This window comes from Lepidothrix coronata, unplaced genomic scaffold (assembly GCF_001604755.1).
Source record: "Lepidothrix coronata isolate B3197 unplaced genomic scaffold, Lepidothrix_coronata-1.0 Scaffold174, whole genome shotgun sequence".
NCBI classification, from domain to species: Eukaryota; Metazoa; Chordata; class Aves; order Passeriformes; family Pipridae; genus Lepidothrix; species Lepidothrix coronata.
In genome coordinates this window covers 1,475,485-1,487,825 of record NW_016690354.1, presented here as the reverse complement: position 1 = coordinate 1,487,825, position 12,341 = coordinate 1,475,485, and the positions used below count along the sequence as shown (strand labels likewise).

Genomic DNA, 12,341 nt, shown 5'->3' with positions numbered 1-12,341 from the left:
ATCTTATTAGTGCAAGTTGTGGTTCTTCTCACACCTGTCTCCAGCTTCTCAGGACAGGAAGTGATTTGTGAGAAACTCCTTGCTAGAACAGCAGCGGCAAAGCAAAGGCAATCAATGCACAGGGGTACTTTAACACACACCTAAGTGTGAGAGAAGGCCCTTGCCTGCTCCCTATTCAATCCCTCCATCCGCAATTCCTGCACTGTAATCCTGCTGAGAATTCAGAAGTAATCACTGGAGCCAGAATGGAGACTGAGCTCAGCTATTCTCTCCATCCATGTCCTCAGTGCTTCTTCAGAGTGACCCATAAAGCACTTCAGCGAGTAAAGAATACAGAAAGTGGCAATGGAAGGCCAGCAAGCAAGACCCTTGACTCTTTCTGTTCTGGTAGCTCTCTCTGCTAACAGAAAATGAACCCACCACCTACACTCAAGCCTACAAGCCAAGAATATCCCTCCACAGCCTGTACACCCTTTCCTGTTTGGAACTTTTGACAGAGATAGCAAAAGAATAGTCATCTTCATTAAATGCCCCATTCCAGCTGCAGAAGAGCCTGTGCTGGTAGTCAGACTCCATATGACTTGTTATAAGGGATCCTGGATGACAGTGCAGTGGGCAGAGGAATCTGTTCCAGCAGGATCCTGACACTGCGAAGGGCTGCTCAGATGATATTTCTTGGGAAAATAGAGGGTTTTGTGAATCAGATTTCTGACGGCAGAAACATCATTTTTATCTATGGGAAAGAGAGAAAAACAGTTGTTCGGGATTCTCAACAGGCACTACGAAAGCCTCTTCTGCAAAACATACCTGAAACTCTAGTTCCCAGCACATCACCTGCCAGCAGCCCTTCCTCTCTTTCTTCCTGTACACCCTCCACTCTTTTGCACTCACCTACACCCAGCTGCTGCAGGAGATTTGCAAACTCTGGGTCACCCTCCAGGATTTTCAACAGGTTGGTGGACTCCATTCTCTCCAGCTGCACATCCCAGTAGATGTAGATCTTCTGGCTGAAGCTGACATAAACCAGGCAGGGACTGTTGCTTCCTCCTTTGCATGCATAGAGGCCTGCAGAAAGCAGAATGCGGAGATCTGACCACTTCCGAAAGGACAGTGAAAGCAAATAGGTAACGTCTCATGATGAGGTACCAAAGCCGTTAGCAGAAAACAGCAAGCACCTGAGCAGAGACCTGGGCTTGGGTATACAAAATCCCTTTGAGACAATCCAAGAAAGTGTCTCTAAACTGCAGGAAGCTTGGGGATTTGCAAGCTGCTTCTTGCAGGTCTGAAAGAGGGGACTGAGCAAAGCCGAGGCTCGGGCTGGTTCCATGGGGCTCCTTATCTCTACTTGAGAACAGCTTAGAAGTCTGCAAATTCAAAAAGCAGTGGGGAAGACGAGACTCCTGTAGTACTCCTGAAAAGGACAGGAAAAAAACCCCAAACCATCACAGAAAAACCTCAGCATCACCTCCTCTCACCCCTACTTTTCCCAGATGCCACCAGAGGAAAGACTAGCTGGGTCTTCTGCAGTACACACAGAGGGAAATTATTCTCCACGGCAGACAGACAAAGGATTCCAGGTCTCCCAGACAGGAGTAGCAGCTTTGAGGGAAAAATGCTGTGAGGGGTGGCTTTGCAGTCAGGCTCCCCACCTGCACAGAACGCACTGACATTCTCCTCTGCTTGAAACCTGGCAACAGTCCGATTGTGGTCAATGATGTATGTCTGACCATCCCACGCACAGGCAATCACCTCCTCATGCCCATTGCCCTGCAGGAACCAGAAGATTGCATATTAGCCAGACATCACCTATTCCCAGGGACAGTCAAGAATCTTTCTTGCTTGTTCAGACAGAACACTAATGTCTGAACAAAATGTGACTTTTGGACATCATGTCCAGAGATTTTGCAGTCTGAGATCATCTCTCTTCTCAATAGCAATCATAAGAGCAAATCATAAGAGTTTGTAGACAATCAGGGTATTAGGAGTGTGCAAAACCATTCAACTTCGCAATAAGATAAAAGAGTAGTTCAGGAAATAAATTTATGAATGGATCAGTGCAAACTAGGCTCAGTAGGTCTAACTGGCAAGCACAGCTCAACCTCTGACAGGTGGACAGACTGACATGAGTGCAGAATATACTGCCAGAGTCAAAGCACTCTATGTCATCCTGAGATAATCTCAGTCTTTTTCAGCTGAGTCACACTCACTCTGCCCTTCCTAAATCCATATATACAAAGCCATGTTAAGTTTTTGTCTTCATCCCTCCCAGCCCTATTCAGATACTCACTGTAACATCCAGCTTTTCCAGAGCAAACAGCTGGTGATCAACCTGAACAGACCAGAGCAGCTTGTCTGCTCCCTCCATGAGTTTCAATGTCCCTGAAGGAAGAAAAAAAAATACTGTCTTGAAGACATTAAAAGGGAGCAATATGTTTGCTTATGCTGGGCCCTACACACTCCTTCAACACTCAGGGTTGCTGAGAGTTGGCTGCTAACAGCATAGGCATGGTCTCTTGGCTGCTGAATCCATACTGGACACTTAACCCCACTTACCATTTTTCTATTATCCAGATATACTGTGACAGTCGTGGGCAGGGGGGACCAGCCATGAGAGTGGAACATAAACATGAGTCTGTCTTCATAGAGGCCTCAATGCCTTCATAAAAAATATGTCAGCAGAAGGAGTCTTTGGGTCAAATTCTCTTGCCTGACCCAGGATGGGCTTCTGGAGCCCTGTTTCACCTTTCAAAAATCAAAAGCACTGAGCCCCTGGTTCCCTGCTTTGAATTAGTCAGGCCTTGTCCAGCCCACAGGCCTTTCTTCCAGGACAGTGGTAGGACTTACCATCCAGAGTACAGAGGGCAAAGAGACCTGAGCCACTATTCTCACTGGAGCCACCTGTAAGTGCAAAAGAAAATTGCTGGAGTTGATGCCATTTTATAAGTGTTGTCCCCTCTTTCTCCTGAAAACAATAAAAAAGATGCAGAACAAGCTGATCCATCCTGCCCTGCCTTCTTTTTTTTGCCCAGTTGTGTGCAGGACAGCACTGACAAATGTGACTAGTTAAATCTCAAGAGGAGAGTCCCCTGACCACTGGGCTGCTTTGGCCCCTCAGTAAACCTCTGCCTAGCTACCAGTCAGCAAAGACATGCAAGGTCAAGTTTTAAAAGTGATATCACACTTGGAGAGAGAGAGGACTGGAGCTGTGTTCAGCTAAAGCTGCATTTAATCCTCCCAGTGACAACGTAGGAGAGACACTGGCTCCCTGAGGTCTGCAGGAACCCAGGAAACCTGGCAGTCGGGGACAAGCTAACAGAGCTGAAAGCAAATAGGCAGTTTCCCCAGAATAACTTAAACGGAAGCCTACCTCCACTGCCCACAGACAGCTCCAAGCTACAGACCCCTGCACACTCCTGAGTTACAAACTGCCCTGTTTCCACAGATCAGCTTAAAGCAAAGTCAGCTGGTTGAGTGCTCAATTGCCTCTTGTTGCTCATTCACTCAGAAAGGCTCTAATCCAAAAGATCTGCAGTGTCTCCCTCACAAACTGGTCAGCATTGCACTCCTCAGCTGTTTCCTTACTGATGGTCCAGCATCAGTGGGCTTTTTTACAACCTTCTCTTCATCCCTTTTACTGTGTGCCTTCATTTTTTCATAGACATCTCTCATAAGATGCAAGGCTTCACATGCAGTGAAATAATTGATTTCACGCTTTGTTGACCATGTTGCTCACAGCAGCATCAGAGATGCTGAAAACATGACAAGCTTAGGAATCAGGGAGGAAAGGTACTCTGAGGAAGGGGAAGGGGGTGGGGTTTAGTGGACTGCTCTTCTCCTCAAGCTCTAATTACCTTGGACAACCTAAATAATTCTCAGCACTGCAGGGGGCAATACTTGCGCAGAAAACAAGAGAAAGTGATCTCCACTTGGAATTTTCTGCTTGCACACACACTCCAAGGGGGAGTCAAAGCTGCCTGCTCTCCATAGGTATCAAGAGAAGGTTTAGCAAGTGCACCAGGCACAGGTCAGAGCACAAAGCAGTTACACAAGGGAAGCAGTGGCAGTGTGTAAGAAAAGTCTTAAAGAAAAGACACAACAGCAGTGTGTCAGGGCTGAGAGAAGCCAGCAACTGTGGAGAGTTTAGATACAACTGCTGAACAGAACACAGTGGAAGGGGACAGAAGACAATAATATGGAATATGGAAGCAGCTCTGGAGATTGGGACTGCATAGGAGAAGGAGGAGCAGCATGTAGCTGCCAGGTATCGAGATTAAAATGCTAAAAAGTAGTAACAGATGAGGCTGTGGGAAGGAAGAGATGCATCTTGGGAATAAGAAGAAGGCATAAGCTGCAGTCATGCAAAAGCAAAGATCAAGGACATATGCAGGAGCACGGCATGGCAGCCATTCAGACGGACTAAATGCAGGTCAGCAGAGGCTGCAGAGAAACTGTTGTGCTAGGCAAAGAATAAGCACTACCTAGGAAAGGACAAAGGCTATAAAAAGCTCACACGCAAAAATCCAACTGTCTTTCTTTGGGAGCCAGCTAAGATAAGTCAAGATTCCTCTGCTCTTGCAGCTGCTTCCCACGGTTATTTTTCAACCACGGGAAATCCAATTTCTTCTTGGACTGATGTACTGAAAAACTGCCCCCTGAAAATCAGGGGCAACTGTTGGGCCACAGACCCCAAGCTGATAATTTCTCACCTCGGGCAATGCTACCAATTAGATGAGTGGAGACATTCTTGTTGTGAATCCGTCCAGATGTTTGGTGTAGAATAACATCTCGAACAGGGGCCTCACTAGGGAAAAGAGAAAGACATCAGGGACAGGTTGAGGAACCACGACTGAGTCTGTGCCACAACAATCTCAAGAGCAGTGTACTCCAAAGCTCCACAAATCCAGACACTGACAGAGTTCCAGAAGAGGTTAGCCCTTTAATGGTAAAGGCTAAGTAAAAGGATATGTGCCACCCCAGGTACAAAAGGAACTCACAACTGTTTAAAAATCCAAAATAAGAATGATTTTATGCATCAAAAAAATATGGAAAGAGCTCAAAACCAAAAAACACTAAGACATGTATTCCAACGAAGGAGGAAAAAAAGACAATTTTTATTATTACTCACATAAACCTGGCTGCTTTTCACTCAAGAAGCATCTGCCCAGGGTTCAATAAGTTTGTGAGTGACCACATCTGGGCCTGGCTTCTGGCTAGGAGGGTACCATTCCACTGAGGTCTTTAAGACATCAAGACTTGCCTAGCTCCCCTCCTGCTGCAGTGTTTTGTCTCTGCCTTCAAGTCTTACAGAATACTACAGAAGCACCCCAATTCCCCACAAGGATTCTTTCAGCACCAAGACAATAACAAACACCTCATTACCATTCTGATTGCTCTGTTGTGATTTATAGCACTGGCTGTCAGGGGTCTCATTAGGACAGCCTCTAATTGCCTCACCTGGAAAAAAACCCAAGCAAATGAAGCTAAAATTTCATTCTGGGCTTCATATTAATTTGGCTTGGCCCAGCCTTTCAGTTGTTACCCTTCCCACCATTAGATAGGTCACTGGATTGCATACTACCCTTTTTCTGGAGATCAAGATTACTCATTTCCCTGACTTAGCTCCCAGTAACCCTCTCCTCAGTGATCTCGTTTTGTCACTCTCCTTGCCCAACCCAAAAGAGTGGAATACAACAGAAGCAGTAGTACTCATTTTTGTGACATACACGAAGAGTGTTCATGGAAGCTCTGGTGCAGGTGGGCTTAAGTGACGAGCTGCCAGCAGTACAGCAGGACACTGAAGCAAGGACAGTGACAGCGCTCCCCGCCTCACAACAGCTGCGTGGTGGCACCCCCTTGTGACGGGCCTTCACAGCAGCATTTCCTCATGTTCCCTGCAGAAACGCCCCTCACCTGCTTGAAGCAGAGCCGTCCCTTCCCGCAGATGTGTCCCGGTGCTCCATGTCCCAGGTGCACAGCAGGATGGCGTAGCCGCAGCCTGGCTGCGACACCATCAGCTCCGGAGAGCCATCAGGGCCCAGGTTCACAGAGAGGCTGTCCACCTACACTGGCAGAGACAAAACACGGCCAGAGTATTTTTGAGAACTTTAAACACCTCTGAAAAGTTTACAGTGCTCCTTGAACCTAAATCTGGATATGGTAAATCTTCTGACACAGCTGACCAGGAGCTGAACAAATTCAGCTAGAAGCAAAATGTCCAAGTTCAGTAAAAGGCTGTTTCCCTACCAAAAACCACTTGTAGAACAACACTAGCACTTTCCACTAATGCTCTCTGGTTGGGCAACAGCAACTCTTTCCTAGACCAACCCAGCAGCTATTCCACATGGACAACCATTGGGCAAATCTCCTTTCAAGCCATCAATGTGACAATTGTTTCGTTCATACAACTGAGATTTCATACTTCTTCCCTTGGAAGAGCCACCTCTTGAAGACTGTATGACAAGTACTGCTCTGAACATCCTTTTTTCTTACCTGACCTTCTAGCAGCCATTTCTTCAACAGGAGCAGCTGCCCAGAGATGTGGTCTGAATTCTCTGACGAGTCCTCCCAGCGAAAGGCACGCACCACCCTGTCAGTGTAACCCACCACCAACTCACACTTCCCATCTCCATCTGCAGGGAAAAGAAGAGGATAGATGGACTCTGTCAGGCTTTCATAGCCCCAAGAGCCCCAGTATTCAGAAACCACTGTGCTGGTTTCTATAGGTAGCATCCCTGAGGATCCCAATCCTGTAATGAAAACTCGCACTTCAGAAAAATTCCTGAAGTTCTTGCCTCTTTTCTCCATGACTTGGCTGTGGTTTTCTAGAGTTATCTTTTTTCAGCAAGATAGTAATTTCCTTCTGCAACTCCCCCACAGTTTTTCCCCCCTCCTGCCCCTCTCCCCCTCACCCTGCACTCCCACACCAGCTTTGTGGCTTACCAATGTCATTGATCAGCATGACCTTGGTGTTGGCAGGAATGTGCTGCCTGAACACTGGGTTCTGCTCTTCTGCTGCTGCCAACTCATGGTGGCCTGAAGCATCTGGGTGTTTTGGAGAAGTCAGGTCAAAAAGATGAAACCAGCCTTCTGCACTCACCGCCACCACGAAATTCTACAAGGAAAGAAAAAAACTTTTTGATTCTTTCTCTTTTAGAAACTGCAGAAGCTGTCTCACAGCATGGCAAGGGAAGATATAAGGGTAAATCCATCAAGATCAATGACTGCTACAGAAGGAACAGGAGGTTTTTGGCCAGCATACAAACTACTCAGGTACTGGCAAGGTCAAAACTTCCTGTTCATCTTTGTCAGACTGTGCTATCAAGCTGATGTGTGCATGCAATCCTCAAACAATGTGTGGCTTTCTCAATGCTCACGTCAGCTCTGCTCCCCACTAGGGCAAACAGAGCAACAGTATTTTGGGCATGGTGCCTAAACTGGGACCTTCAGACTCATTGGTCCTGACTTAACCCCCAGAAACAGCAATCCAACAAAAGAAGTCATATTAGAGCCAGTGGAATTTGCTTGGGAGTCCAGACTATTCTGTATTTCAGTCTTGTTTAGATGACCTTAAATGCACACAGCCAAGTAGCAGAAGGGCCATGGCCCACAGCAGGCATCAGCACAAGCAGACCAAAAGCCACTGAGCAATAGGAGCAACCCTCAAACCACCAAAGCCTTGTGGTGCTCACACAGAGGCACATGGAAATCAGTAGTGCTCTCTGAATATAGGATTTCCTTGCTCACTAAAACCTGTACATGACTCACAGAAAGATACCAATTACATGTGAACAGAAGAACAGTTTAAAAACAGTAGTGCTAAAACTCTTTGAACGAGGGCAGATCCTGGTGCGAAAGCACCAGCAATCTGTCTTCCTCTACACTCAGTACATGACATAACCCTGATCTCCTAAGCACCTCCCACACGCCCTACAGAGACAGCTGGGAAGAGTTTGGTTCCTCTCACCTTTCCTTTATTGCATACATCGCCCACACCAACACACGTGAGCTGCAAAAGAAAAGAAGGCCATACATAAGAGAAGGTAACTAAAACCAGCACTTTGGGCTAAGCCTCTGCCCTACCCCTCCTCTCTCATAAAGCATCTCTTGAACTCTAAACAGCCTTTTGAAGGACAAGAAGAGCAGAGTCAGGAACAGAAACACATCTGTCACACAACTGGTCAGAGCCCTGGGTCAAAATCCACAGCATATAGAGCAGGGTCAAGGTGGGACAGAAGTCCAGTTCCTGTGTTTATTCAGCTCGTTAACTTCCAGCCCATGAGGCCAGCTGTGGGCAAAAGCAGGGTCTTGCACAACTACATGAAAGGCATCAGATCCAGTTCAGGCCCTCCATTCCCCTCTGCCCTATATATTCCTAGGCTATGGACAAGGATAGCTGGCTGCACATACACCAAAAGGCCCAACCATTTAGAAATTTTGTTGAGAACTGACCATTCCTTGGCAAGATCGCACAGCCCAGGGTTTGCTGTCATCATTCTTGTAAACATAGAGTTTTCCATTGGTGTCTCCCACCACTAGTTCATTCAGCTGTACAAGAGAACTGGGTTATTAGGAAGAAGTCCACAATTACAGTAACAATATTCCCATACAACAATCAGAACTCACATCTGAAAATCACTCAGTGGGAAGAAGCAGCAAAACAAAACAAGAGTTAAAGGGACAGTCTTGAATCAACAGGGAAAGTCTGGGAAAGTATAAAAGCTCTAGTTTTACTCTTGCAGATAGAAGAGATAGAGTGTCTCAGAGCAATATCTCATTACCTACTGCTTCTCTACACACTGTTTCAGCATTGTGACATTGACCATTTTAACATCCTGCTCTGCATCATCACCCCACCTTCCATCCTCCAACCTAGATTGACTTAAATTATCCGAGGAAGATGATGACAATGAGGAAAATGTAACCATCGAGAAAGAGGCTGCAAGAACACTAAACATAAGATTTACACTCTATGTTTAATCTCACTGATGAAGGGGCAAAGTTCTTTCAGAATGGTGATTATTTCTTCAAAGATGACTGCTAAAAATCACCAACCATCATTGCTGATGAACCCACTCCCACTATCCCATCTCCTGCATCATGCCTCTGTGTATTAAAATTGAGTGCATCTTACCCTGCACACCTTACCCTATATAACATAACTTCTTGTGGGAAAATTTGTTTTAATTATCTACCTCATTGCTAGCCATGGCACTTTTCAGCATAAGGCCGTAATAAAATTCGACCATTGAGGAGAAGAAACAATTTACATATAGCTGGTTAAGCTAATCTCTTCCTAATTACAGACAAATCAGCCACATCAAAACTAACCATTTGTGGTGGCTGACAGCAACATTCCCAATGCACATCCATCCCTCATACAGTTTAAGATCAGACACTGAGACTTGGCTCTGCCCTGTTTGTGATCTGCTGTGCCCCAGCTGTTTCCCCACACCCCCACATCCCCACCACCGCGACAGCAGAGTGCCTCTCCTCGGGACCAAAAGTCAACCTCCCCTCTGGATAGACACCATCCAGGCCCCACGCCAGGGGTGACCAGCACGTCTGACGGCGATGCGAGCCCCGACCAGCCGCAGCCCAGAACCACGGAAACATTCCCTTTGCAAGGGAACTCCAGCGGGCGTTTGGACTCAAACCCTGCATCTCTGACACTGCTCAAGCTCCCTGTGTCCCTAAGCGCGGAAGCCCCGCCAGCCCCCCGGGGCCGCACCAGCCCCCTCGATCCTTCCCCTCAGCCCCGTTTTGGCTTCCTGGGGCCGCTGCCCCTTGTCCCGCCTGCGCCATGCGGGAGCGCGGCCCGCGGGCCCGCCCGGGGCGCTGCCCAGCCGGGTTCCCTCGCCCCGCAAGCGCCGCGCGGCCCGAGCCCGGCCCCGCGCTCCGGACCGTGTCGTTGTCGGCGTCCCCCAGGCAGATGGCGTGCGGGAAGAGGCTGCCCGCGAAGTCCAGCGCCACGCACTGCACGTAGCTGACGGAGCGCATCCCGCCGCCCGCGGGACCCCGCGCCGGGCCCGCCGCACCCGCAGGCACCGAGGGAGTCGGGAAGCGCAGGCGCGGGAGGGAATCACGGGAGCGCGGGGCGGAGCTCCCGGCAAAGACCCCTTGTTTCCTCTTCCAGAGACAACAGTGAGCCGGGACGCTTCTGTTACTCCAAAAATACCGCACAGTTATTACAGGAACACCGCACAGGATGAAGGGTTTATAAACCGAGAGAGACAGATGCGTGTGGTTTTACAAAGTCAGTATCGTAATTGTTTATTTTAAGCATTTTTTTTTCTATAAGGACATACATAACGAATAGTTTATATCTGAAGTTTACATGCATGACCTCACTGATAAACACTAGTATGCCACCTTCTGCTGGCAACTAGACCCATTTGTAACGACAGCACGGAACATCCTTTCAGCTGCCTGAGTAAAGCATGTTTAGTGTCCTTAGTAGGTTACATTCTTAAACATTTCATAATTTGTTATGTAGTAACAATGAGGGCAAAGTAGTACTTTCAAGACTGCTCACACTTAACATATCCACCACTGACTCTAGAATGTTTTAGATGTGCTACAGAAATCATCTGACTTTTTGCTTTCAGAAACACGTAGAACTGTCGTGCCTGTGGGATATTTTTGAAAACTGCTATTCAACAACTTATCATTAGGACTTGGTGCTATGCTTATTTTAACAGCAGCAACAGTTTCTGCCAGAGGCTGTTATTTCCAGTAATAATTACCAACAAATCAAGGTATTTACCTGCTGGAGAAAAAGTACTCTTGCTTGGCATTCCTGCCCCCTTTCACGCTTTTCCATGTCTATTAAGCCCTTGTTGTAACTCCAGTCGACACAAACTGTGTTGTTTCCCACAAGAGGCAATAATCCTTTGGTACAAGTTTTTCCACATATACATGGCTCTTGCTATCAAGTTAGAACTCATGAAAAACACCTGTATTACCTGGCAGCTCTAAGATTTTATTAGGCAAATCAAATCAGCATTTCCTTAAACATGATGATCTACCAAACACTCTATCCTGCCTCTCTTCTCCTATCCCACCCCCACACCACTGAAGCATAGGGCACTGCTACACTGTGTACACTGTGCAGAGCAGTGCAGCTCACAGCTCCCTAAGCCAGACAGCCCAGCAGCAGGTGGTGAATTTATTATCTCGGGCCCAGTACAATGTGTCAAGCAGCTCTTACCATTTTGGTGACAGTCCAGTTCTACAGCTGCAGTGCCCGAGCTTTCCTGGCACTGCTGCGGGGCAGGTACTGGCAACCCCCCAGCCCCAAAGAACCCCATAAGTAAGCACTTATCCAGTATTTCTGTCTCAGGAAAGGAGACTGGGAATTCAAACTAAGATTTCTAACATAATTCATGTTAAAACAGAGATACTCTCTGCAATATATACACAAATCCAGCCCATTGCATGCCATGCAAATCTTTCTCACCATAAAAAACCCCAAACAAACAAACACTTTTTTTCATCTGAGAAGAACAGATTATCTACCTTCCTTCTGCAGAGCAGGCAAAAAGTGCCCCTGCAGCTAGAATGGTCTCAAAACAGGACACTGGAGATGCTGAGTTTAACACTACACGACAGGATAAACAGAACAGCTGAGTTTGAGTACTGTGTTCCATGCCTGCAGACAAACAAAAAACCCACCCCAGCAAAAAGCCCCCACAAAAACCAAAAGCACACCCAGCCCCAAACAAGACACACAAACTGCAGAAAGAAGCAGAATACCAAGTAATAGCTTTCTTGTGACATGGGGATAAGCAGACATTAGAATCACTCAGGAGTTTGTAGTTCATTAGGATTTAGAAGTATTTGTAATATGTAAACCATTATCACTTACTTTCTCTTCAAAGCCAGTCACTTTTAGGTAAAAATATTGTGGTTTTTTTCCTCTGGTCCAGTTCCACAACATGGGGGGCAAAGAGGAAGGTAGCAAAATGAACAGATAATAAGCTCTATACATAGGTTACAGACCTGCTTTTTGAAGTTTTCACCAACATATTTTTTCCTCTTGCAAATATATGTGTAAATATTTTACCAAATATTGGGGGAATTTTCTATGGTAATGAACAAACAACACAGAAAAATAATCAAGACACTGTGGTTATGTGGATTAAAAAAACACTGAATGACCAAAGGACAGTAAATTCTCTCAGTTCTGTGCAAATTCCAATAAAAACCCACGAAAAGTTCAGTTTTCTTGAGTTTAATTGGAGCTTTATTACTTAAGCTGTGACTTCAGTCTTCACCTTCAGCAATTTGCAAAGAGGAGGCATACAAGAAAGGTTACAATATTTAATAGAAGGGACTCCCTACTG

General features: G+C 46.5%; 1 protein-coding gene across 2 annotated transcripts; it reads right to left on the bottom strand.

The window, feature by feature from the left end:
• Positions 1-6: 6 nt before the first annotated feature.
• ITFG2 (integrin alpha FG-GAP repeat containing 2) lies at positions 7-10,052 on the bottom strand. Of its 2 annotated transcripts, none has more exons than XM_017830081.1 (12): positions 9,901-10,052; positions 8,449-8,544; positions 7,964-8,005; positions 6,940-7,111; positions 6,490-6,629; positions 5,911-6,059; positions 4,707-4,801; positions 2,845-2,898; positions 2,288-2,379; positions 1,650-1,767; positions 892-1,065; positions 7-733 (listed from the first exon to the last, which is right to left on the bottom strand). In XM_017830081.1, the coding sequence occupies exons 1-12, from the start codon at positions 9,994-9,996 to the stop codon at positions 585-587; spliced, it is 1,377 nt and encodes a 458-aa protein (XP_017685570.1). In that variant the 5' UTR covers positions 9,997-10,052; the 3' UTR covers positions 7-584. The 2 variants fall into 2 exon arrangements, with proteins under 2 accessions (XP_017685570.1, XP_017685571.1); XM_017830082.1 differs by lacking the exon at positions 9,901-10,052 and adding an exon at positions 9,528-9,759.
• Between the last annotated feature and the right edge of the window lie 2,289 nt (positions 10,053-12,341).

Bases quoted from the DNA above. Each gene is read 5' to 3' on its own strand.
- ITFG2 (XM_017830081.1), bottom strand. From the start codon at position 9,996: ATGCGCTCCGTCAGCTACGTGCAGTGCGTGGCGCTGGACTTCGCGGGC. The intron at 4,802-5,910 runs GTGAGGGGCGTT...TCTTTTCCCTAG, and splicing joins GACGGCTCTGCTTCAAGCAG to TGAGGCCCCTGTTCGAGATG. The intron at 1,768-2,287 runs GTGAGTATCTGA...TGGTTCCTGCAG, and splicing joins TGGAAAAGCTGGATGTTACA to GGCAATGGGCATGAGGAGGT.